A 23471-nucleotide genomic window follows, 5' to 3' on the forward strand; every position below is an offset into this window, starting at 1 on the left:
TGCGGTATGATAGACTGGATGGTAAATCATTTGTCTTGGCTCTGTAAATAAAGTAAAGATTGCTTAAACAAAAGATTTCAATAGCAGGAAATTGCCCAAGCTAACCAGGGCTGCACACACTTCACAGAAAAGGACTCGTGACCCATCATTTTAGAATGTGGCTTGTGACACAGGCATGGGAGGATGGGAGGGTCCATAACTATATACTTTGCCTTTACCCAGGCTTTTTTTTTTCCTATGGAACAGGTTCAGCAGTTTTTACCAGCAGAGCTCAACTCTAAATGTTTATGTGTTCATGGAAGAAATGTCAGCTTTTAGTAGACAAGCTGCCTGAGATGACCCATCGATGTATAAAACAGAGTGAGTGGGGAAAAAATCCCAAGCTGGCTGGCTGAGGTGCTGATCGACGCTGATGCCTCCTTGCACCAATGGGACTTGAAGGCTGTCACGTATTTATGCGCTTTTATATTGCACCCATCATGCCAGTGTCTGAGCACTGCTGCTTGCCAACAATCTGTTGATGATTTGGGGGAGACAGACCAGGAGGTAAATGGTTAGTAGTTTGTAGAAGTTGTCTGTGTCAGGGCCAGAAGTTGAAGACCGCTTCTGAGACCCAGGTCTGTGACTTCTACTGGTAGACCAGCCTTCTTGTGCAGAGAGCTTTCTAAAACAAACAAAAGCCTGTGTGTTAAACTTGCAGATAAACACAATTACAGACACAGTTCCTACTGTACTTTTTAAAATTGTAATTGTACAATCCTGTTTCAAACAAGTGTTGAGTAGGACATGAATTAGGCCCTGCTATCCCATCTACTCAGGGCCATTCTTTGCATGCTGCGTCATCAGATGCCTACAAGTTTTGCTTACAAATTTTCCTTTTGATGAAGTTGTTTTTCTCAGTCAGTCTCTCTCACATGTGCCTTTCATTTCTAGTGATACAGCAAATCCCATGGCTTCATTCTTAGTGCAGTCCTGGGTGTTTCCCCTTTACATTTTGGACAATCAACTATAGAGCTTTCTGACAGATCTCAGGGTATCTTACACATTAATTCTTTTTAACACCTATTATTTTTCTGAGTTACATGTTTTTGATGTTGCAAAAGAGGATCTCTGCTTGCTAGCTTTGCTTGGTTGACTTTGTGGGACTGAAATGCTTTGTGCAGATGCCTGTGCGTTTAATTCCTCTAGCTGCTCTCCTATAGAAATTACTGAGAGAATAGTCTTTTTGTTTATTCACAGTTATGAATGGTGTTGGACAAAACAGTGATCCAATACATTTTGTCTCTGAGGCATAAGCTCTTGATTGATGTGTTGCCTGTGAGAAAATCCATCCATCTGCCTAGGAGTAGTCTGTCTGTCAGAAGAGAATGGGAACAGGGTAAGTGCAGCAGTAATGCATATTTCTTCCACCCTGCTCCGCTGCCCTTCCTGTTTCCTTGCAGTTGTTGCCGTTTTTGGTGACACTGCCAACTGGACTGCAGTCTTTCCACTGTGCCCTGAGCAGGGAGCATTGCTAGTTACTCTTGCCACCTAGTAATTTGGAGACAGATGGTGCTTCACCTTGTTACTAAGGCCCAGAATTGCTCCGATCTGAAGCTGATGCTGTTTTTGGTGTTCCGCTTTCAGCAGCAATGACCAGCAAAGTAACTTTTCATGCTCCCAGAGCAGTTTATATGTAGTGGCTGGAACATGCTGCCTATGCCACTTAATCAGGAAAGCAGCATCTGATGACAAAGACGGCCCTTTACTTTCTCAGTTTACTGTAAAATGGCAATACTCAGTGTTTGCAATTTTATATATATATATATAATATATATATATATAATTTTATATATATATTGCTGTTGTATTGTTTGCCTTTAACTAAAGTATGGTCAAATAAGGAAGCTAGCTGTGAACCTTTTGATGTTACTGTGAATCTGATTTATGTAATTCAGACAGGAATTTCACAAAACCTTTTCTCTCCCTTCCTTTCCTAGTTTCCTGGCAGTAGGTCAGACACAGTGATGATAAGCAGCAGTGGAAAACCTTGGAATCAGTCTTTGCATGTACTTTTTCCCCTGTAGCATTTTGGGTACTGAGCCCTTTAGAAAAGACAGCCATTACTGTGCCTTTAGAATTTGCTGAGTGCCGAAGATTCATTAAAGGAAACCCAGCTCTTTTCAAGTGCCTCAGGGTAAGCTATTTTCACCTTATAAACCTGTCAGCTAGTGGTGGATGCCCAGTTCTTGCAACTTAACACCTGTAGCATAGCCAGCTCTCAGAAGACCATCAGCAAGTGCTTAGCTTCCTTCTAGGCCTCCTGTTTTAGAGGTATATGCCTAAGGGTAGTGTGGAGCCGAGGAGCAGTCTCATTCTTCCGTTTACCTGGCCAGTCTAGTACCTTGACTGTATGTAAATAAAGCACAGTACAACTTCCGTACTGATGTCTCTCTCTAATAGAGGGTCCCCAGTGTCTATCTGCTGCTTTGCCATCCCACCAGAACTGGTCTGAGTAGTGTTGCCTCTGCCTCATTTCATAGATCTGCGGGGTGTGAAAAGGTTTCTGGAGCTTTGCAAGCCCCCCAGCCTTGGCCTCCGGAGTGGCTGCCTGTCGGACAGGCAACCGTCCCGGGGCTGCCGTTACAGCGCAGGCCTTTAACAGGACAAGTGGGCTGAATTGTCCGATTGAGTTGTGGGCTGGTACTTCTCACATTGGCCGCAGTGGATGGATGTGTGCCTTACCTGCTTCCTGTTCGTGCAGGATATATAACAGTGCCTGCCGTTCATCATGCTGCCTCTCTCTGTAGGATGGAGGAAGAGATGAAGAACAAGTAACAGCACTGGTAAGTATAACAGTTCTTGCATATGATATACTTAATATATTAGCATGAATATCTTTGTGTGTATGCACATATGGGGGGAGCAAAAAAATAATTAATACTCTCATTTATGTGAACACAAGAGTAGCTTTCTAGCCTGGTTTTATTTATGCATCTTCATGTACTAATAATGACTCAAAAAGGCACCTCATTGCCCAGTGGGGCATTTGCTACCAACAGAAGCAATCCTTAGACTGCTCCATACAGCAAGTCCTCTTGGCAGCACAAGGGGGAAAAGTCCCTGTAAAAACTGTTTGTAATAAATTCGTAGTTGTTTGCAATGTTCAAAAGGAGAAATTCAGTTGCAAACCATACCTCAGGCTAGCATGTCGCCTTTTAGTGACATTTTGAGGCTTTTGTACTCTAAGTGCTATGAAAATACTCCTTGGATTCATGGAACTGTCAGCAAGGTGTTTGGAAAATGATCCATTTTGCTACTGCTGCTATAGCATCTACAAAATGCAATGCTGTTCTAACTGAGAAACCCAAGTATTTTAAATAAATGTCAAACCCTACCCAAAGAGCTGGACTGAATGAAAGGACATGCTTACATTATTGCTCTGAAGTACAGGACATGTCACTCACATTGCTTTGCTCCTGCGTACACTGGGATAGGCAATGGTTGGGTGTACCTTTTGTCTGAGACATTTTGAACACATTCACGTCAGCGGTGAAATGAAATCAACTTACCCTTCATGAGTTCATGGTATTTAAGTTTGCCCATTGGATTTGCCTTCAGTTAAGCATACAGTTAACCTCTTTTCATTCCAATTAGTTGAAAACTAAGGATTTCCTTCCTTCTGTTTTGAACTGATATGTAAGAGGAAATCCGTAGATGTTCCTGTTTTGAGTAAACCTTTTACTAAGGGGTTCTACTTGTGTGTTTAAAAAAAGAATAGAAAGAAAGAAAAAGGTGGGATTGATTCAGACTTAACACTAGAAGTAGCAGAACCACTTATGAAGGCTTTGCAGCTAAAGAGCACAGTGTGAAAATGTTCTCTCCCTGTTTACTTTTAAGCTCTGCTTTGTCTTGGATCTGATTCTTAGTAGGCGGTCTTATCCTACAGAAATTGCAGCCTCTATTGCCACCCCTTTCATGAAAAGGATCCTGCCTGAGAAACTATGAAAATGCATCCTCCTGGGTTGCTGTTTTTCTTCATAGCAGCATGTTTCACTCCCACAGCTGAGTGCCAGAGTCAGAAGGTAAGTCTGTGAGTCTTTGTTTCGCAGTTTAATGTTCACAGAACAGTTGTTTGTGTTTGGATGGTTGCATGTTGCAGAATACTTCTCCCAAAATCTCTGTTTTTCATTTCTGTTTAGTTAGGTGTGGAATAACATCTGTAATTAAACTTTAGGACTGTAATGTACCTTTTCTGCTCGTGAGTGTGTATGTGTGTGGTCTAAACAAAAGAGCTGAAATTAAGGTTGCTTGAATTTTAGATCCAAATTAAATGTGCAAAATCCTTTGCACTGAATGCAACGGTAGGAATATGAAAGGACTGGTTATCTTTGTCTTCTGCTATCTTGAGTATGTTTGATGGGAGCTTGGCATCTGGCAGGACAGGCCCTAAGTGTCCCACGAGAATTTTATAAAAAAACTTCAAAAATCTCATCCAAATTGTTTCTGTGCAACAGGGTAAATACATTTGTTTCAAATACATTTCCCAGCAGTTCCCCAGTGAGGAGTATGGAATACCTCCCATGGGTTGATTTTGTTTCAACTTCTGTAACTCAGTTCTTGTGTTTAGCAGCAGCATCTAAAAGAATGTATGATGCTTTTGTAGATCTATGGTCTAGGCTCCTTGGTGAGATGTCCTACTTTCAGTAGACTGGAATGCATGCTAATTCATATTATATTGTCTGCTGCCATTGCCCTTGTTGTTTCCTGCTGTTGGAGGAATGAACTGGCCTACAAAGTCAGAAACTGTGCGAGGCATTTGGAAACCTTATTCCCTAGAGCTATCTAGGCTATGGAAGGGTTTTCTTTTCTTGACAACCCTTGAGACGGGCCTTGAGGGGAGAAGGCAGTCCTTTGCTAAGGAAGATGCCACTGAGTCTGAAAGACTTAATTTAGAAAAAGACAGAGCACTGAAAAGCTACTTGAGTGTCAGAATTAAGGTGGATGCTTTTGATACAGACCCTTCCTTTAAAGGGTCACAAATGTCTATAAGCATGCCAATAAGGTCAGTAAGAACCTCATGAATACCTTTGGGCTTGTAGGATAATTGAAGTGACATGAGCACAAATAGGATTTGAAGAAGTGTCTCTACTGGTATTTTTTATTTGTCTGGAAGCAGACAGGGGTTCCAATATGCTAATGCTTTCAGAGGCATGGTCTCATATCTTCAGCTGGTTTAAGGAGAATTTTGGTCTTTTGATTTGGAGACACTGTGTTTCTGTAATCACTGAGGGGTCTAGCTTGGCATTGAAACAGTTAAAACATCAGGTAATGAGTACCCACTCAGAGAGACAGGAAATGTTTTGAATTGCCTCTGGAGCAGTTTATTTAGTCCATAAGAATAACCCTGTTTTAGAGTTGTTTCCCAAAAAGGCTCTTTTGGGGGAAAGAAAAGAAACATTTAAAAGAATATAATGGGAGGTCAGGAAGAAGCAAGGGTCTAATGAAGTCTTCCCTAATATTTTAGGATGGCCATTGGATTTGATTGCGCTAGAACTACTGTGATTCCATGAGAGGCCTTCATTGGCTTGCAGGAGCTTTGCAGGGCGTATTGAGAGAGAAAAGAGATATTTTGAGCTATATTTGCTGGAGATATTTCCTCCAGGCTCTGATTCTATGGCTCAAAAATGGCAGCATATCTGTTAGCCTGATTTGTTTTTTCTATACCTCTTTGTACCATCTGGGCTGGGGCAGATGCCGCAGATGTGAGAACCATAAGAGTTTTTCTGCTGGGAAGAGGCCAGGCCCAGGCTGTGCTGGAGGAGGGGTGGGAGGCAGGTGGGGAATGAGGAGAGTGCTCTGTGCATCCCTGTGCCTCCACTACTCCGTGCAGTTGGGATGCGAGATAGGGAATACCCCAGTGCAACAGTGGATCTTGTAGCTAGTTGATTACCAAAACCACTGTGATGGAGTCAAGATGAACTTGGTCTCATGTGATCTCTGAGCTAGATTGTTCATCCTTATGCTGAAAAGTTGCCTCTTTGGACAAGTTCAAAGGCTTCTGTATCCAGGAGCTACCAGTCTGTTCAACTAAACGGTTACTGAGAACTTCTTGAGGGGTTACATGACTGTAATGACTCAAGCATGTGACTGCAGCTCTGTTTTGTAAAGGGTGAAGGCACTGGAAACTTGGTGATTCATTAGATAATGACTGTTTCCAGAACTGGCTCCCAGGATTGTTGGAGCCGAACACTGACGTCCAAATGTGTTTTTCTTTCTTCCTTTAAGTGTTGCCTTGCAGAAGGATTTATATTATGGTTTAAGAGGAAAAGATAAAAGCAGAAAATGAGGGGAATGACATTAGCCCTTAAAAAAATTCCCAGCTTATAGTCCTGAGATAGAATAAGAGCAGCATGGACACTTGTAAAGTAGGGAACATCCTTGCATGAGTGGGGGCAGGGGGAAGGAAACGTGAGGGCATCCAGAAGCTCAGATATGTCTGAACTGAAGTGCAGAAGGCAGTGGCCACTCATGCACACAGATGCAAGGTAGTGAGTGGGTGCAGGGAGAAAGCACAGCCTAGCCCTGGCAAGACAAACCTCAGTGTGGGCCCTGCTGGCTGCAGCTACATCTCTTCTGCTTCAAAATCCTCTGATTTTGGAGCTGTTACAGAGCTTCCTTTTCCTTGCTTTGTACCTAGAGTGTGATACAATACAGTCCAGGCTTACAACATGATCTAATCAGAATAGTGCCTCTTTTCACACGCTTTCCTGTGGCCACCATGCAGGGTGCACCTCATACACCATGCAAACCTCTGGACCTCACTGACTTTCAGCCCGCCGGGCAATTTTGGTACATCAGAGAGGCAGACATTGCCTCTTGCTACCTCCTCTCCCGTGCCTTCAAACTTGGAAATAACAGTCACAGATGAGCCCAAGAGAGCAGTGTATCACTGTTTTTAAAGTGATGCTGTGTCCTAGGAGCCGTCTCTGACTTAAACTGCTATCTAACTTTAATCCTCTCCAAATCTTGAGTATCCAAAGCATAGCATTTAAGTCTCTTGATTCCCTCTCCTTCTGCTTTTCTAGGAAGCAAAACTTTCCAGAAGGTGACTGTTTCATCAGTTCTGTCACTCTGATGAGAAGGGACATACTTCTTCTTTTTTTTTTTTTTTTTATCTTCCACATAGCTGTTTTCTTCCCCTTTTCTCCTGCCTATTGCTGCTGACACAAGCATATTTCCTTATAAAAAGGGGAAGGTATTACTGGAAAGCAGCCTAAACCTCATGAGGTATCCTGGGAAGATAGGGTAGGGGGAATTTCACAAAAACTGTCTTGTCTTAGAGGCCTTACTTTTGTGCTGAAGATGAGTTGCAAATAACTAAAGCCAACAGGGAGGAGTGACAGCTCTTCTCCTGCAATGTCCATCTTCATTTAGAAGTGGGGCCACACAGGTGGAGGAAAGAGAAGAAAAATTGCATAAGCTGATGCCTTCGTCCACCGAAGTGACACATTTAATGGCCTAACTGTATCTGGCAGCCAGCTCCTGAGGCTTGAAAGTGAGGATGAAATGGAAGATTTGGAGGGTTTTAATTTAGGGGAGTTTTGTGCTCTACTGTTTGTGTGGCCTTTTTCATATAGATTGGGAAGCTCAGGAACCTGGTAAAGGTTTGTGATGTAATTATGACAGTGTTAACACCATTGCTTATGGGTGGGCATCCACCTCTGTATTTCTTTCTCGGGGATCTTCCCATTTCTTTTTCTGAGGCATTGTGTCAGTGAAGGTTAAGGCTGGGATTCAATATGACCAGAGAGTCAAGAGATGTACAGTTCTGTCAGAACTTCATGCTTGGCTTCATCTGGCTTCTTTCAAAATCCCAGCTTCAACCTGGATTCCTAATTTGTGCTCAAATCAGCTGTTTCGACCTGCTTCTTCCCTACCCTAATAATGGCACTGCTGATCTTTTGAGACAGACTACTCCGGAGGTAGCACCTCCTTTATCCATCCATATCGCATCTCTTTTCTGTTTTGCTCCATCTCTTTTCTGTTTTGCTCCATGAAAAGGTGAAATCTCTTCTCACTGCACTTTGTGCCAATGGGATAGAAACACAAGGGACAGCAAAGGTGATCTCTTTCCTGCTGCATAAAATTAGTAATGCTGAGGCTCACAGGACAAGGATGGGTGAAGTTGGTGGATATCAGATTTATTCTGAGCTGTTTATAATGCAGAGAAGAGAGTTCTTGACATAACAGGTTCCTTCGGGATTCTGCCACCAAAGGAAGTGGATGCTACTGTGGGGTAAGGAAAGCCTTCTCCTGACACCAGGAACAGAACAGTTGGAGCTCAGCCAGGAAGGAAAGAGCAGAATGCAAACAGGGATCATAGATGTGGGAGCCAAAGTCCTGAAGTGCAGGGAGACTGAAGGGATCCTGGCTTACAGGCCATAACGCTAGGCCTGTTGGTGGCAGGACCCAGCAGGGACTGTGAGCTTCTCTTATGAAACAGATGCACAAGTGGTAATGAATAGCCCTGTGAGGGGCCACCATAGACACAGGAGATGCTGGGTTCTTTAGGCAGCATTCCCTGCATGGTTGGCTGCAGAAGATGGATCCATAAAGATGGGAAAATACTCCACAACTCCAGGCAGAGGTGACATGGCTGTGAGTCAGGAAACTGTTCCAGGAAGACATCCCTGCAGAGCTGGGAGCTGAAGGTTATCTCTCAGGAGGTTTTCCTGACAGAGTCTGCTGGCTGTCATCTGGGAGTGCCTTCCTGAGCTGTCGATAATGGATGGGAAGCGGCAGGCTTCCTCCCTTTCCCTGAGGCAAATGCATGCATTTGGGCTTGCTTAGGTTCAGAGAAAGCACAGCTGAGCTGAGATTGCTGGTGGGAGTCTAAAATAGGGAGTTCTGGGCATGTGAGAGATGTCCCATTAACTGCGTTGTTCAGTATTGTCCTGAAAAAATCCCAGATCAAGGCCTCCACCCAAAATTTGATCTAATGTTTTTATTTTTAGAAAATAAATTGCCTGGAACAGCTGAGGTCAGCTGTGCTTATTTTCCAGTTGGTAACCTTTGGGGGTGAACACAGCTCATGCCTCCCAGCTTTTCTCTGCCATCATGAGTGGCAAACATATTCCCCCTTTTTAAAAAGAGTGCTGAGGTTCCCCTGCACTTACTTGACTCCAACAGTTTAGGAACCTTTTTGTGGTAAAATCATGAGCTTTAACTACAAGCTGGCGTGCAATCATGATTATTCTCTCTGAGGCTATATTTTTCTCTTCTGTTCTGGCTGCTTTTCATTTGGGGAAGCAAGGTCGGAGGGTAGAGGGATATGGAAAAACCCTGTGAGGAAGTCTGAGCCACTAGAGAGAAATTTTTCTGGTTAGATAGAGGGACGTGCTGAATTTACGACCAGCCGTGTCAACTGCATAAGTGTCCTATCTGGTCATCTTGCCAGTGTTTATGAGGTCCTTTTTACCTAAGGTCAAAACATCAAGGGCCATTCAGATAGTCGAACAGGTGCAGAGCAACTTTCCTTTAAACCTCCCCCCCCGCACTTCCTCTAAGACAATTGCCATAAGCAATGCTCGTATGAGCAGCCCCTGGTCTCTGGGGAACAGACTGAAACAACCTCTTCATTTCTTCAGACCCATGGAACAGCAATGAAATCACCAGTGAACTGAATTGTATCACTGGCATGGAAAACAGGAATGCTGTGTTGCATTTTAATTCTGTCCTCTGCAGAGTGTTTAGGGTTTGTTCTCACATGCCACTACAGCATGTTTGCAAAAGATCAGCTTAAATTAACAGAGTAGGATTATGATTATTTTAGAAATGTTTAGAATTTTTGTGGTGAGGCAAGGGGAAAGAGAAGGGAAAATGATGGCAAAGATCTCTCCTTCAAATGTCACATGGCTCTTTACAGCAAAAAAATGAGCTTGAACCTGACAGGGAAAAAGCAATCATCATCATTTGCAAAGAAAATAAAAGCTGTTCTTTGTTGCACCATCAAGTGTAATACCTGCCAACTTTGGCTACTCCAGAAGATGAATCAAGGCTTGAATTTGATTTTGTAGATAGGTGTAATCTGCCCTGTGCCTTCTAGCTGAGGTCCAAGTGGCATAATGTGCATCAACGTAACATCATGGTTTAGCCCATATGAGTTTGTGGTGTACCACAGAGAAGCTACACTGCTCAGTGCCCTCCCTGTTGGCCATCTCAAGAATGGTGCAACGTTAATAAAGATACTGAAGGCTGACGAGATGAATGGCTGAGGTAACGAACTAATTTTGGGTTTATTTCCATTCTACTTTTTCTTTTAAAGTTAAAATCTGTGCGATGCAACGTCAGGATGACGTTTACCTTGAATACAGCATGTACTGCTTGTGCTGCAGCTCCTAAAATGCTTTGTCCAAGAGGCTGGATAAAGACCACCCAGGGATTAGGAGTGAGGGACTGCAGGTAAGGTCTTTTTTCTCCTATTGATGTTAAGGTTTTGTTGCAGCCTGCAATATGAGGAGTAACGTGTGCCTTCAAGAGAATCCAGAGGTTTTTTCCCACATATTTCAACACAGGCTTTTCTGATATGGGCTAGCGAGAAACTCAAAGGTGGGACCAAACTCCTCTTGGTGGTGCCAGACAATATAACAGCAGACAAATTGCATATTAAGAAAAAGATTTTCAGTGGGAGGGTAGTGCACCATTGGGACAGGTCACAGAGAGGGCTGGAATCTCCATCTTCAGAGGTTTTCAGGCGAAACCTTTGCCCAGGCAAAGCCATGACTAATTTGCTGGTGATGGTCCCAATCTGAGAGGGAAATTGGACTAGAGACCTCTAGAAGTCCCTGAAGTTCCCTCTCCTCAGGACTTCTGTGATTTTGTGAAACAGCTTTCTGTAAAATTAGGAGAGCGAATGATAGTGTTGATCCTTATTGACTGGGGAACAAAATGACAACCAGTCCCCACACCTTTGGTATGTACATGCATGCACACACACATATCTGATGATATGAATACTTAATAGTCATGTTGTTGTATCTGTGCCATTTAAAAACCTCAAAGAATGAGGTTCATTCCTCAAGCCTCCAACTGTGAATCAGGAATGTAGTATTTCAGAAGAAGAGCAGCAGCCCCTGTTTTTTGAAGCACCTGAAAGAAAATTGGCCTGATCATTGCTGTTAATGGAATATGGAAGGTCTGAATGAGTTGAGGCAGGAGTTTTGAGAACTCACAGCTCTAATGATCCAAGCGGTTTTGTTTTCAGGTGCACACAAATGCATGTATGGCCCCTGATCTTGTTATTTTTGTCTCCTTGCCATCCCATGGACTTTTTGCTGGGCATAAGCTTTTGTATACACAGAACAAGTTACACAATGATTACTTTTACCTTGCCCTGAACAACCTGAGCTAGCTAATCCTGCTGTAGCAACTAAAGAGAGGTTTGTCTCACATAGGAAACTGTTTCACATACAGCATTTGGTGGTGGATTATTAGGGAAAAAATATAATGATATTTCCCCTTGTATATCCTCACAGCTTCCAGCAATAATCCTCTGAACTTTTAACCTTCCTAGTTCTCCTTAAGAGAATTGCTTGTTCTTGTGTTCTTTGCTCTTTATTTGTTCTTTTTTTTTTGCTCATCTGTTGAGCTGGATGCATTTCTATAGCTTGGCTCTGATAGGAAAAGGGTGAGGGAAAACTGAATTTGCCAAGAAGTTTCTCAAAACAAAACACTATAGATTATTGTCTGCATATCTATTCAGTAGTGAATGTTAACAGTTAATATATAGCTTCATTGTCTACTGTCTTCTGTGATTCACTATTCTGTAGAAATACTTTAAAATAGCTCTAGCAGTCTTGCAGTAATCACAGACACATATAGGAGTTAGATGGAATCAAAAGGGGCAGTGCTATCTGAGAGAAGTTCCAAATTCCTTTTGAAAAGGAAGTTGTGCCAAAAATAAAATGAAGTGTAAGAATAATGTAAATGAGTCCCAGCTTTTCTGAGTGTTTTCTGCTGTTGTGGTAGTGGCAGTTGTACAGACCCGTGAATATATGTGTACCACTCCAGGAGCTGCATGCATGCAGAACGAGATGCTCTGCCGCCAAGGGCTTACGCTGTGTGTAAAGGTGGTGGATGAAGGGTTGAAAAGGGGAAAGATGCTCCTCTTGAATAATTAAGTGGTTTGTTCAAGATCACATGGAGAATCAGTGAATAACACAGGTATTGAATCCAAATTTCCAACATCCCAATCTGGAGTCTTCAATGCAAGACAGAAAGGGATGAGTCCTACAAGGATACTGTGTTCTTTCAAGGTTCTTTCAGGAGTGAAGACTAATTTGAGTAACCCTGGAGGTCCTAACTCTGTCTCTATACTGTCTAACTCCAGCCTCGAAAGTTTTTGTCCTGATGCCATCAAACTGTACAGGGTCCTGTCTCATGCCCAGTCCCTGGCAGAATTCTTGCAAGCAGTCTTTGGAGCTCAAACCAATGGGCTTCCTTAGAGAAGACATAACCAGAGAGTGCTGGGAACAAAACTCTTGTGTGCATGTATGGCTTTGTAGCTCAAGACCAAGATTCTAAGCTGGATCCAAAGTGCAACAGAAAGGTACTGTATGAGCATCCAGCCTCCTGCCTGGGGGGATCTCTCTGTGCATATGGTTTCATTTCTTGCATCAGTCTGTCACAGTCCTCGGTACTGCAGCATGATTGCTTAGAAACCCTCCGACAAGTGTGTGGTCAATACCGATTCATAAAAGCTATGCTGGGCCCAAAGTTTGTGCTGTAATCACAAATCTTGGATTGTTCTTTTTAAGATACACTGTCAAGTTAGGAGAAAACACGCTTTCCCAGCCAGGGTGCCATCACATATGTAAGAAGGAAATTGAGGAGAAAAAATGCTGCCCAGGATTCTGGGGTACAGAGTGCTATGGTAAGTTTTTCATCTCTTTACAGAGGTTTCTAGCTATTGAACAGGTCAAACCAATTTTAACATAATGCATTAGATAGGTATTGAGGTGATTAATTTTCATTATTCCCCTTCTTGCTTTCTGAACACTCACAAGATCTCCCTTATCTGTCTAGGAGGGTCAGAAGATAATCGGGAAAGAACCTTTTTGCTTCAGATGAGTTGAATTCCCTTACATTTAACACATAACATAACCTGCTTTGGTGGAACTTCCTGTTGTCTCTTCTTTAAAAAAAGAACATTTTGGAAAGGGATTTTTTTGTTCTTCTTTAAGAAAGGTTCCAAAGGAAGAGGAAGATATTTCTTGCTGATGTCCCTTTAATTTGGAGTGTGTTTGCCATATATGCTTCTGTATAGTTTGGAGCTAGTCAGGAGTTCAGCCACTGAAAAAACTTAGCAATTCCACCCCTCCCATTCACTTTCATACTAAATAGTTAGAATTTGAAAATGTTTGGGTTTGTTTCTTCTTGTCTCAGCAATCCAAAACCAAGACATACCAAGCCAAACAGTTCTCATATGATTGCCTAATCACAGGAATATGGAGAAGACTCTCCAGTACTGCAGAAAATGGGAGGTTGCTTGAGTCTGTTTTCATATGGAAGTGGTTTGAATAAGCAATTGGCTTGGTCAGAGGAATCCCACGCCTAAAGTTTTCAAAGTAGTCTCTAGAATTTGGAGGTACCCCAGTCCAAAGACACATAGGCCATGTTTTTCTGAGCACATTCCCAGCTCTTCATGAAGTCAGGAGAAGCTGCAGATGCTCAGTATCTTTGAAAAGCAGACTCCCATCTGTCCTGAGTTTCAGAACTGCCCTCATATGTTTGATACTACCTCTCGCTGATGCTAGCAGACTGAAAATAGTGCCTGGATCCCCCAAAATGTTTAGTACTTTTGCGGAAATTAAGTTAGTTACAACTCCCTGGGAGCTTTCTTAACCTTTTATTAAAGGTTAAGTGAATAATATTTGTCCACTACTACAATAGGAAAATAAATCATTAGTGATTTAATAGATGCAGGTTATCCTCTTTGTTTAGATGGCAACCGGATTGCTCCTTGGTGCCACTCCTGGCCTTCACCAGCTCTGGGACATTGTTAGCCGTACTGGATAATCAGGCAGAGACTTTGCTGGTTGAGAGCCCATTGCTTCTGGAATGCCTGTGGGAAGAGGAGATAGAAAGGGGGAGGGAGTGCTGATTTTGCAGTGTAATCTTGTTTGGCCTGTCTCTTGTCTCCTAGAGTGCCCAGGTGGCTCTGAAAATCCCTGCAGTGGCCATGGGATGTGCTTGGATGGTATACAGCAAAATGGGACCTGCATCTGCAAGGCCAGTGCATGATTTGTTCTGAGGATGATGTGCTTTTGTCAGAGGGAGTTGTATAGTGTCTGTGCGGGTGCTTTGGATGAAGGCTGGCCTCCCCATGGAAGGTTCTTTCATTCCAGCATCAATGTCTGTGGTTTTTCTGGAGGATTAGTGCAGTCTGGAACAGCACTAAGATACTAATTGGTGAGGGTATGGAGTTGGGAAGGCTCTCTAGGAAGAAATGAAGGAAGAACTGCTTGGGGGGGGGATTTAACCCTCTGATCAGCTGAAATAATCAGTGTCTGTCTGTAGCTGCAAGAAGCCTTGAGGCACTTGGTTCTTAAAGGGCTGTGCCATTTCCATATTTGGATGATATACTTTCTAAATGAATTGGTCCTGCACTTTGGCAGCCAGATCCTCACTCTCTCAGGAAAAGCAAGAGATGCCAAAAAGAGGGCTGAGGGCAGGGAAGTATTTTTTTCACTACAGGTCCAGACTTAGTACAGCAAAAGTGTAAATAATTTATGCAGGTGTGAATAGTATAGAGCAGTGTTTTTAAAATTTTGAGCTTAACAGATTAGTATCAGACTTCAAACTTTCTTTCATATGAACTGTACAGTTTTAAAGTATCCTTAAATAAAAGCATTGTCAAAGGATAAGCTAGAATCCTACCTATTGGACCACTCTTTGAGAACAGCTGATAATGGACTTAACTCAAAGACCCCTTAAATCAATTAAAATATATGTTAAAGGTCCCCAAGCCCTATAAAATCAATGTCAAATGTCCCATTCCAAATTCCTTTCTCAGAGAGGTAGCAGAAGCCAGCAGGTACCTTTCTGTCCATTTGTGACCAGGACATCCCATCAGAGTTTTGCTGGTGTTTTGCATGTCCTCGCTGTGAAGGCTTACCGTGTAACCTTCTCTGCCATGAGGGCTAGCTGGTACTACTAGAGCTTTGGACAGATCGATTTTCCTTACTGTATTGCTTCAGCTGTCACAGAAAATCAGAAATGGGGAGAGACTTTGAGCTATGACGATGTTTGGAACAATGCAACGATATAGAAAAATAACATCTGGTACATTTTGTGCCTCTTCTAGGAACAATACAGTGGTTTTACTTGCCAGAATTGTCGAGATGAAAATCATTTTGGCCCAGACTGTCAGTCAGGTAAGGATGCACAATTCAGGTGAAAACACCACAAAAGTACCTGAGAGCAAGGAAAGAGGAGGGGGAGGCTGAGTGAGGAAAGGTGCTGGAGAGGAAGAGGAGATGCCATCTGACAGTTTTTAATAGCAGATATCTTGTCATTTCATCTTTCTGTCCTTCTGATATGACACTGCTTGGTTCATTCATTGGGAAGGAGCTGAGAATCTGGTCTCCCATGAGGATGCTGGAGTGATGCAATGGGAGGTCTGGGACCTACACTTTGACCATGTAATTGACACTGAAATGTGTCAAATGCCAGCTTTCTTCTTCTTAAGGGCTATCACCTATGACTCATCAAGGTCTCTGGTTTTGTCAGCTGTAAGCACTGGCTCAGGGGAACAGGGCCATGCTGTCATTTGCCGAGTAGCTCCTGTTTTTGTAAACAAAATCTCCCTCACTGTCCCATTAGACAGATGATTCTGGTCTCTCACTCAGATTAGTCCATTTTCCCTACTGTAATTTCATTTTCTCTCCTTACCAGGGTTATCCCAGAACGCTCTGCAGTTTCTTGTCTCTTTTTAGCCAGCCCATGTTACTTACATCCTACATCCCCTGAAGTTGCCCATATTCCCTTCCCAACTGTCTTTCAGACTCCTGTCGCTGCCCCAGTTGTCTTTCAGCTTCTTCCTTGTTGCCCTCCCTACAAATTAATACACACAGTGCTACTTCTCATATATTTTATTTTATGAAGCAATTTATGGCCAGTGCAGCCTAGCTGCTGAAGAAGCCCTTGCCGTCTTATTGCCTGGTTCCCTTGTATCCGTGTAAATCCATGTAGCTGTGATCTCAGTGCTTGGGCTCACAAGATGACACCAATGCTAGGATCACAAGTGCAGTAGGCTGTCGTAACACTCACTCCTTCCTTGCTCTAGGACTGCAGGAGGCTGGGAAAAGTGGGAAGTTAAAACACACATCTGAAAAGCTGGTCTAGTTTTTGCATTTGAGACTGCTCTTACAGGGCAACACTTTGTCCTCTTCAGCTGGGACTTGCAGTATGCCCTCTGTAAGCTTCAACTGGCACAGCTTCTCTTTTGGAAGGAATTAAGTGTGCTGTGGATTTTTGGTGGGAAATCAGGGTGCTAAGTCCCAGGGAATTTAGCCAGTGTATGACCAGAGCCCTACACACTGCCTTGTAGCTCTTAAAGTCAGGTTTGTCTGAACTTTTTTTGCAGTATGTGACTGTGTGCATGGGGAATGCAACAGTGGTGTCACTGGAAATGGAAGCTGCACTTGCTATGGAGGCTACACTGGCCCCAGATGTGACCAAGGTAAACACATTGGTAGCTGGAAAGGGGCAGCTGAGCTAAATTATGAAATGGGCTTGGATGTATGGAGGTGGCAGAGGGATAAATAGCTTGGGAATATAGAGGGAAGATGATCAAAGTAGAGGAGAACTGGACAGAGGGAAAAACTGGAGTCTCTTCCCTACTTTGTAAGTGACAGTGGCCAAGATGTACCATCTCTTTGTGCCTCTGTTCTTTCTCTGGAAAAGAAGTAGGTCCTCCTTTTCTCTCTTTTGTAAGGTATGTTGTATCTTCCAGAAGTACCCTTCATGCTCAAAGGGAAAATTTTTTGCTGTGTGTTTCCAGAACTTCCCCTTTGCAAAGGTGTGATATGTGAGACTGACAGCCAGTGTGTGGTAAAGGATGGGACAGCGATGTGTGACTGCAAGCCAGGCTACAGAAAAAGTGGGACCACTTGCCAAGGTGACAAACTTCACTCTGATCCTAAATGGTCCTCCATTTGTAAAAATATTCCACAGCTCTGGATGAATCTGATGACTGTGGCTACAACAGTCTACCTAACTGTGCAGGCTTAAGGACCTGATTTTTAGGAATCCCTTTAACAGGAATCCATCCAGCACTTGCCTATATGTATGTACTGAATAACCATGACAGCAGGATACTGGTGAGTCTGTGCCAGTTTAGATGATGCGTAAAGGCATGTAATTTGCATATTTCTTCAGTGATTTAAATTTAAGTTTGTGAACTGTATTTGTTAAAAGAAAGTCAATAATATACATGTGACTAGCTAGCAACGGATAGCTCCATTTTCACTGGCTTTTTGCAGTTTTAGCTGTTAAATTGACCATACTCTAGTTTCAGGTATTCTCAGACATGATGGAAAATCAGAAGTAAATCCAAGCATCTTCTTTCTGTTACTACTGTTACTGACCTTTGTGTTATTGAAGTAATATGAGGAATGTCTCATCCAAATTCCTCCAATTAAAAAATCCAAACCCTCTGCTCTCTGAAATTATATATTTGCATTGGAAATTTTAGAAGTTTAATAGAATAAATTCCTGGTCCTCCATTCTTCCTGGGTCCTTGGCTTTCTGCTGTGCTCTGTAAATGTTCTTTTGAAAACAAAAATTTGGTTACTCCTTCACCTCTCGTCTCTTTGTTTCCAGTTGAGGATCCCTGTGCTTCTTCACCGTGCTCCCCCTCAGCTGTATGTAAGGTTCTTGGACCAGGAAAGTATGAATGTACCTGCAAAGGAGGATTTCAAGGAGATGGGAAGATATGCCAGCCCATAAACCCCTGTGTTGACAACAATGGAGGCTGCCCAGAAAACTCTACACTCTGTGTTTACAAAAGTCCAGGAGAGGTAAGTGCAATAACAACATGTCAGCAACATGTATCTGAAAACAGCCAGGTGAGAATTTCTTGCAATGAGACTCATGATCATACTGGTCAAACCTGCTATCCTCACTTTAAATTTTGAAAGTGGAAATCATCTGACTTTTTTTTTTTTTTTTTAACTTACTAGGTAAGAGATGACGAATGCAGAATTATAATCACAGCTTTGTCTTCCCTTAGGCATCTTGTGTTTGCAAGCCTGGTATGAGTAGGAGAACTTCTTCAGCAGGCTGTTCTGTGTTTACCAATGCCTGCCGGCAGTATTTTTGTGACGTGACTTCCACGTGTGAAATTAATTCCCATGGGAATCCTAGGTGAGCCAGTCTAAAGATTGCTATTAAAGAAGCAGATTCTGCAGCTAGAATGGCAATTGTGTTTGGCTGCACTGAAGGAACAGAGGCCTAAGGGAAGATAATGTGCCAGAGTCACCTTTTGAAAAGAGCCTGTTTGTCATAAACCCATTGAAAATAACAAATTTTACATCAGTAAGTGTGAATCTTGGCATGCGGATCACAAGATGCTTTAAATTTGGGGTAGGAGAGTCTTCCATGATGTGAACTGGAGAAGTAACTCAGCAAGTTGGTGGTAGTAGTAAGATGTTATTCAGTTAATGATCCATCACTAAAAGGTGTGTGTGTGACTCTTGTTTGGTTAGTGTATTATTCTAAGAAATCCCACATTTGGTTCTGAGGGCTAAATCTTTGGCTCTTCTGCCACTCAGCCCTGTGAGCAAGAAACGAGTTAGAGTTGCAGAATGACAGGGAAGGGAAGTTGAGGGAAGGGACACCAGACTTCATTTAGTCCTCTTTGAAGCAAAACACCTTAAAGCTGATACCCCTTAGATAGGAAATATTGCCAGATCTAAGATCATTTTGGCATAATGGCCTCCCAAACACCAGACAAAGCTTCACGGAGGATTTCGTGTGTTACCAGGAAAAACCGGAGCTTCTCTGAGAGATGAAAGAGAGAAAGGGCAGTTCCATTCCCTTGACCCTTCCTCTTCAGTGCTGCTAAAACTTCTAGCACTCTGCTGCTCATTGTGTGCTCCAGGCCAGACAAGAAACACAGTGGCTTCCTCCTCTGAATGTATGCCAGCGAAGGGCAGGACTCTGTGCTAAGCACAATCCCTGCCTTTAGCATATCTGTTCCTTAGCAGCTGGCACTCAGCCCTCTGAGGCTGGAGTAATGTCAAATACATCCCCTGTCCCACACATCTTTGCTCCTGCTAGTTCAGGGATGCAGAGCTGATACTTGGACAAAACCCAAACAGGAAAAAACGTGGTTATCAGCTAGTAATCTTCAGTAGTTTCTGAGTAATGACTATAAATCCGTGTGAATCAGGACAGAGATTTTCACATGTAGATAAGTTTTTCTGCAAAAGTCATTAGCCTGTCTGAAGCCTTCATTAAGACTAAGATGAACCACAACTAGCTGCTGTGCTGGGACTGACACTTTTCACTGAGATATGATGAAGTTGAGGTGTCACAGGGGAGACCTCAACTTTATTTATTTGCTGGATTTTCACTTACACCTTTGGTTTTTGTACATGACCTTGGATTTTCAGCTGCTCTTATGACTGGTACTGACTGAATACTTTAATAGAGAGGTCTTGATGAATATATTGTGGCTGTCTGTGCACTGAATTTACTCTAGAGCAGACAATCTTTATATTGATTATATCTGAGAAAGCATCCTCCTCCTTTTTGTTTAATCTCAAATTTATTTGCACTTCAGAAGTGTCCATCTTCTTTTCTGTCATTTAGTTTAGACAGAAGTTACTAAGTTCTTTCCTACACCTTAAAGTTGGGATTCATCTTCCAAATGTAGATATTGTTATGTTTTGTCCTACTCAGATTTGTCAAATCTGTTGAGAACTGCTTTATAATGGATTGTTATGTTTCATTTTTGTTTCTTAGCTGTGTCTGTAAAGAAGGGGAGATTGGAGATGGGAGAAGTTGCTATAAAGATCTCATGAGTGAAATAAATCAACAGAATGTACGAGGAAGGTTTGTTAGGAAATTAAACGTCGCCAAGAAAATGTTTGGTAACTGTCTTCTGAATTTGTTTAGGGAATGAAGCAAAGGTGGGGACAAGAGTGTGTCGGCAAAAGGCTAAAAGCTGCCAATCACAATAGATTTATTTCACAGTGTATGACTATGTGCTGCAAAATCAAATAAGTCACATATCTGAACCCATATTATCAGTTCTGGACTGTGAACTGAGAAAACTGTTGCAAAGATCAATGTGGAAGAGTATTTGGTATTCATCAGTCCACAAAAGAAGGGAAATGTATGGCTTGGAGGTGTGATTCAAACCCCTTTGTATCAAACCACCAGCGTGCCTCCAACTTGCGGATCTGTGCTGAAAGTTCAGCAATCTTTCAGCTATGGCTGAGTTTTTGAGCAGAGGTATCTGTGTAGGTGAGGTTGGTGTGCCATGGATCCTCATCCAGACAGACTGGTAGAACATCTACTTGTTTTTTTCACCTAAGCCATTAAATAGTCTAATTGCCAGTTCACATTATGGATGAGTGGCTATTATATAGATGAAAGGACTTTATCCTGTGCACTGTTGTACTTTTTAAGTGAGGAATTGCTTTGCAAAGTGTAGAAAACTTTCAGAACCCATGTACTGCAAGCTTGGTGTCTACAAAGGTTAATTTTTGCCTCTTTGTAATCCAAGGAAAGAAAGAGAATCCTTTAGCTCGTGACAAAGCATATTTCTGTTTGACGCCTTCTTCAAATTATTCTCTGCAGAGTCTTCTCTATCTCCACTGACTTGGCAGGGAAATAGAGAGATGAGGCCCAAAACTCAGATTAGCATTTATGAATATCCCTCTTCCCTCTACATACCAGTGTTACCAACACTCATTTTTTGTACATTTTTCATAGTCATTTGTGCTATCAGCAACTGCCCAAAGGTATCTGGGTTGCTAATTAGTGTGTAGTGGAACTTAATATCTAACAGCCTTTGCTGATGTGGACTTTGTTGATGGGCCATTGATGACAGAGTGAAGGCTGACTATTGTGGGTTCAGAGCAGCTTCTCAACAAGCATTTAGTCTCAGTTAATCCTAATGACAACCAGAAATGAGTTGTCTCAAGAGCAAGACTGAGGGCATAAGAATAAAGTAGTAAGAATATGGGAATTAAATTATTGTGAGTATTCTGCAAACTTCAGCACTGATCCAAAGTGCCCCAAAGTCACCAGCAATCCTTCAACAATCTGGTGGGTAAGCACTTAAAACTAATAGCCACCAAGGTGAGCTGTGATACCTTAGTAATCCCAAAGTCCCTCCAGTTCCTTGCAAAGGTACACTAGTCACTTGCATCAGGCTGAAGACAGGTAGACCGGATTGTATTGTTAACCAGAAGAATAATCATTGCTGGAGTTAAGCCATATGCCAAGTAACTACTTTATGTTGCCACTGTTTTTACAGCTTCTGGTTGTTCAGTGTTGCTGACCAAATATGGGCCTTTCACAGTCTTTGTACCATCCCTTCCGATTCACGATAAAATGGAATTTAACGTAAGTTTTCTTGCTTTTAGCAAGTTTTTACTACCTTAGGATTTCTTCCTGCCTGGCTTCTGCAGCCTATAGAAACTAACTGACAACTGAGAGAGAAATTTAGGAAGGCAGTACTTACACAAGCAATGTCTTGGGAAGACTGTTCATTGTCTGGTTAAGTTGCAGTGTCATAGAGGATATTACTTCCCTGGCATTATTTTGAAAACCTCTATCTCTCCCTTCAATATTTGTGGAGTTTGTTTGTTTTTCATGTCAGGGAATATAACCTCAGAAAGTTTAAGTTCTTCTGGCCATCCTTCATTTAAAGCTCCTACCTCCTGTGTGGGACTATTCTCAAAACTTTAGGTGGCTTTCACTGCTTCAGGGTGGGATTTTCAAAAGCGTGCAGCAGTAGTCAAATTCTTCTCCTATTGACTTCTGTTGCTGGGCATGTTTAGAAGTCACTCTCTGCAAAATTATGAATGACTCCTGATCCCTTAATTAAGCTACACTGAATCTTGAGCAAAAATGTAGGATCTGAACTTCGTGGGGGATTAAGACTACTAGCCTCTATGTGAATTTTATAAATGCTTCTGATCTTTACAAGAGGTCAGTCCAAAGCTCTGCACACAAATCTCCTGAATTGTGAAAAGAGGTTGAGATCTGCATCCAAGCATTGGATTTTGGCCATTCCTTGTTAGGGCCCCAGATACATGTATGGTGTTGACTTCTTGGGAAGAGCTTGTTTTACTAATGGGGTCAGCAAGGATGACAGGGCTAGAGAAAACTGCTGTTGAAGCTGAGATAAGAGTTTAGGAGTTCTGGGCATCAACAAGTACATCCTACAGGTGATACTACCATTTTATTTATTTTTTAATTAAGCTGTGTTCATTTGTGGTAGTTTTTTCATAGCCAAGCCCACAACCCGGCCATCCATCATTAAGATAAGAATATACATAAGCCGTTTTGCCATGACAGAGCCCAAAATCAGCATATGTTAGCTACAAATGCAGCTCATCCAGCAGGGATTTTAATTGCATGCCAGGCAAGATTTCTGTTGTGTTTCCAATGGAAGTTAGCTTTCAGCTAGCACACAGATATGAGAAGGGAAATGTCTTAAAAATAACCCATTCAAACTAACCCCCTTTGAATATTGCATTTCCAGCTGTATTAGAAATGTCATTCCTCCTGGTACTTGATAACAAAGCTGTCTATGCAGCAGCAGTAACTCACGTACAGTCTATGGAGCAACTCCTGGCTGAAAATGCCAGGGAATTAGCCATCTCCTAATACCTTTTTTGAGCAGAGGTTTCCACTACAATGAGTAAGACCACTGTGCCTAGGTCACAGTGGTAACTACTATAATCACAGAAAATAGACCAGGAAGCACCCAAGTTGTCTATTCCACCTGTAACCCCAAGGAAGGATCAGTTCTATCTAAATCAGTATTAATAGATGATTGTCTTAAAAAATGCCAGTGATGGAAAGCCCAGAAAAGAAAGGAAGAAACCAAATATAAATTCAGCATCTCAGACCGCCTGCATGGTCCAATACAATCAAAGACTGTCTGTGAGGACTTATGCGAGTTTTGTAATCTGGGGCATGCAGGGATAGTTTTAAAATTGTCCAAATATAATAGGTTTCGCTGTAGAGGATCCCTCTGAAGTCACTTACGGGTGAATCAGTTTCCCTGTGTTTGTGTGTGTTCACACAAACAGAAGCAAAAGATTTGGTACGGTGGTCCTCCTGTGAACCAAAAGTGAAGAGAGAAGGTCGAGCATATATGCTGAGAATTTCTGTGTGTGTGTTAGCTGGGAAAGAGGTACAGTTATGGCTCTTTTAGTAAGTGAGTTTTTTAAAGAGCATGCCAT

At 42.3% G+C, this 23471-nt stretch overlaps 1 protein-coding gene across 13 annotated transcripts in view; it reads left to right on the forward strand.

Moving 5' to 3' along the window:
- Positions 1 to 226: 226 nt before the first annotated feature.
- The window catches only part of STAB1 (stabilin 1), a 71490-nt gene continuing 48245 nt past the window's right edge, over positions 227 to 23471 (forward strand). For 2 of the 13 annotated variants that reach the window (XM_026071480.1, XM_026071485.1), the window contains exons 1-15: positions 229 to 546; positions 1240 to 1378; positions 1980 to 2176; positions 2744 to 2825; positions 3880 to 4064; positions 10307 to 10443; positions 12798 to 12913; positions 14186 to 14271; positions 15347 to 15416; positions 16628 to 16723; positions 17045 to 17161; positions 17866 to 18062; positions 18275 to 18408; positions 20011 to 20138; positions 21533 to 21621. In XM_026071480.1, the coding sequence (XP_025927265.1) occupies positions 3984 to 4064; positions 10307 to 10443; positions 12798 to 12913; positions 14186 to 14271; positions 15347 to 15416; positions 16628 to 16723; positions 17045 to 17161; positions 17866 to 18062; positions 18275 to 18408; positions 20011 to 20138; positions 21533 to 21621 (1251 nt within the window). In that variant the 5' untranslated portion in view covers positions 229 to 546; positions 1240 to 1378; positions 1980 to 2176; positions 2744 to 2825; positions 3880 to 3983. Of the gene's footprint in view, positions 554 to 1239; positions 1379 to 1979; positions 2177 to 2743; positions 2826 to 3879; positions 4065 to 10306; positions 10444 to 12124; positions 12205 to 12296; positions 12590 to 12797; positions 12914 to 14185; positions 14272 to 15346; positions 15417 to 16627; positions 16724 to 17044; positions 17162 to 17865; positions 18063 to 18274; positions 18409 to 20010; positions 20139 to 21532; positions 21622 to 23471 lie in introns of those variants that run through there. The other 11 variants (XR_003254466.1, XM_026071481.1, XM_026071482.1 and 8 more) reach the window with 11 other exon arrangements.

Source organism: Apteryx rowi, unplaced genomic scaffold (genome assembly GCF_003343035.1).
Source record: "Apteryx rowi isolate R43461 unplaced genomic scaffold, aptRow1 scaffold_326, whole genome shotgun sequence".
Lineage (NCBI taxonomy): Eukaryota > Metazoa > Chordata > Aves > Apterygiformes > Apterygidae > Apteryx > Apteryx rowi.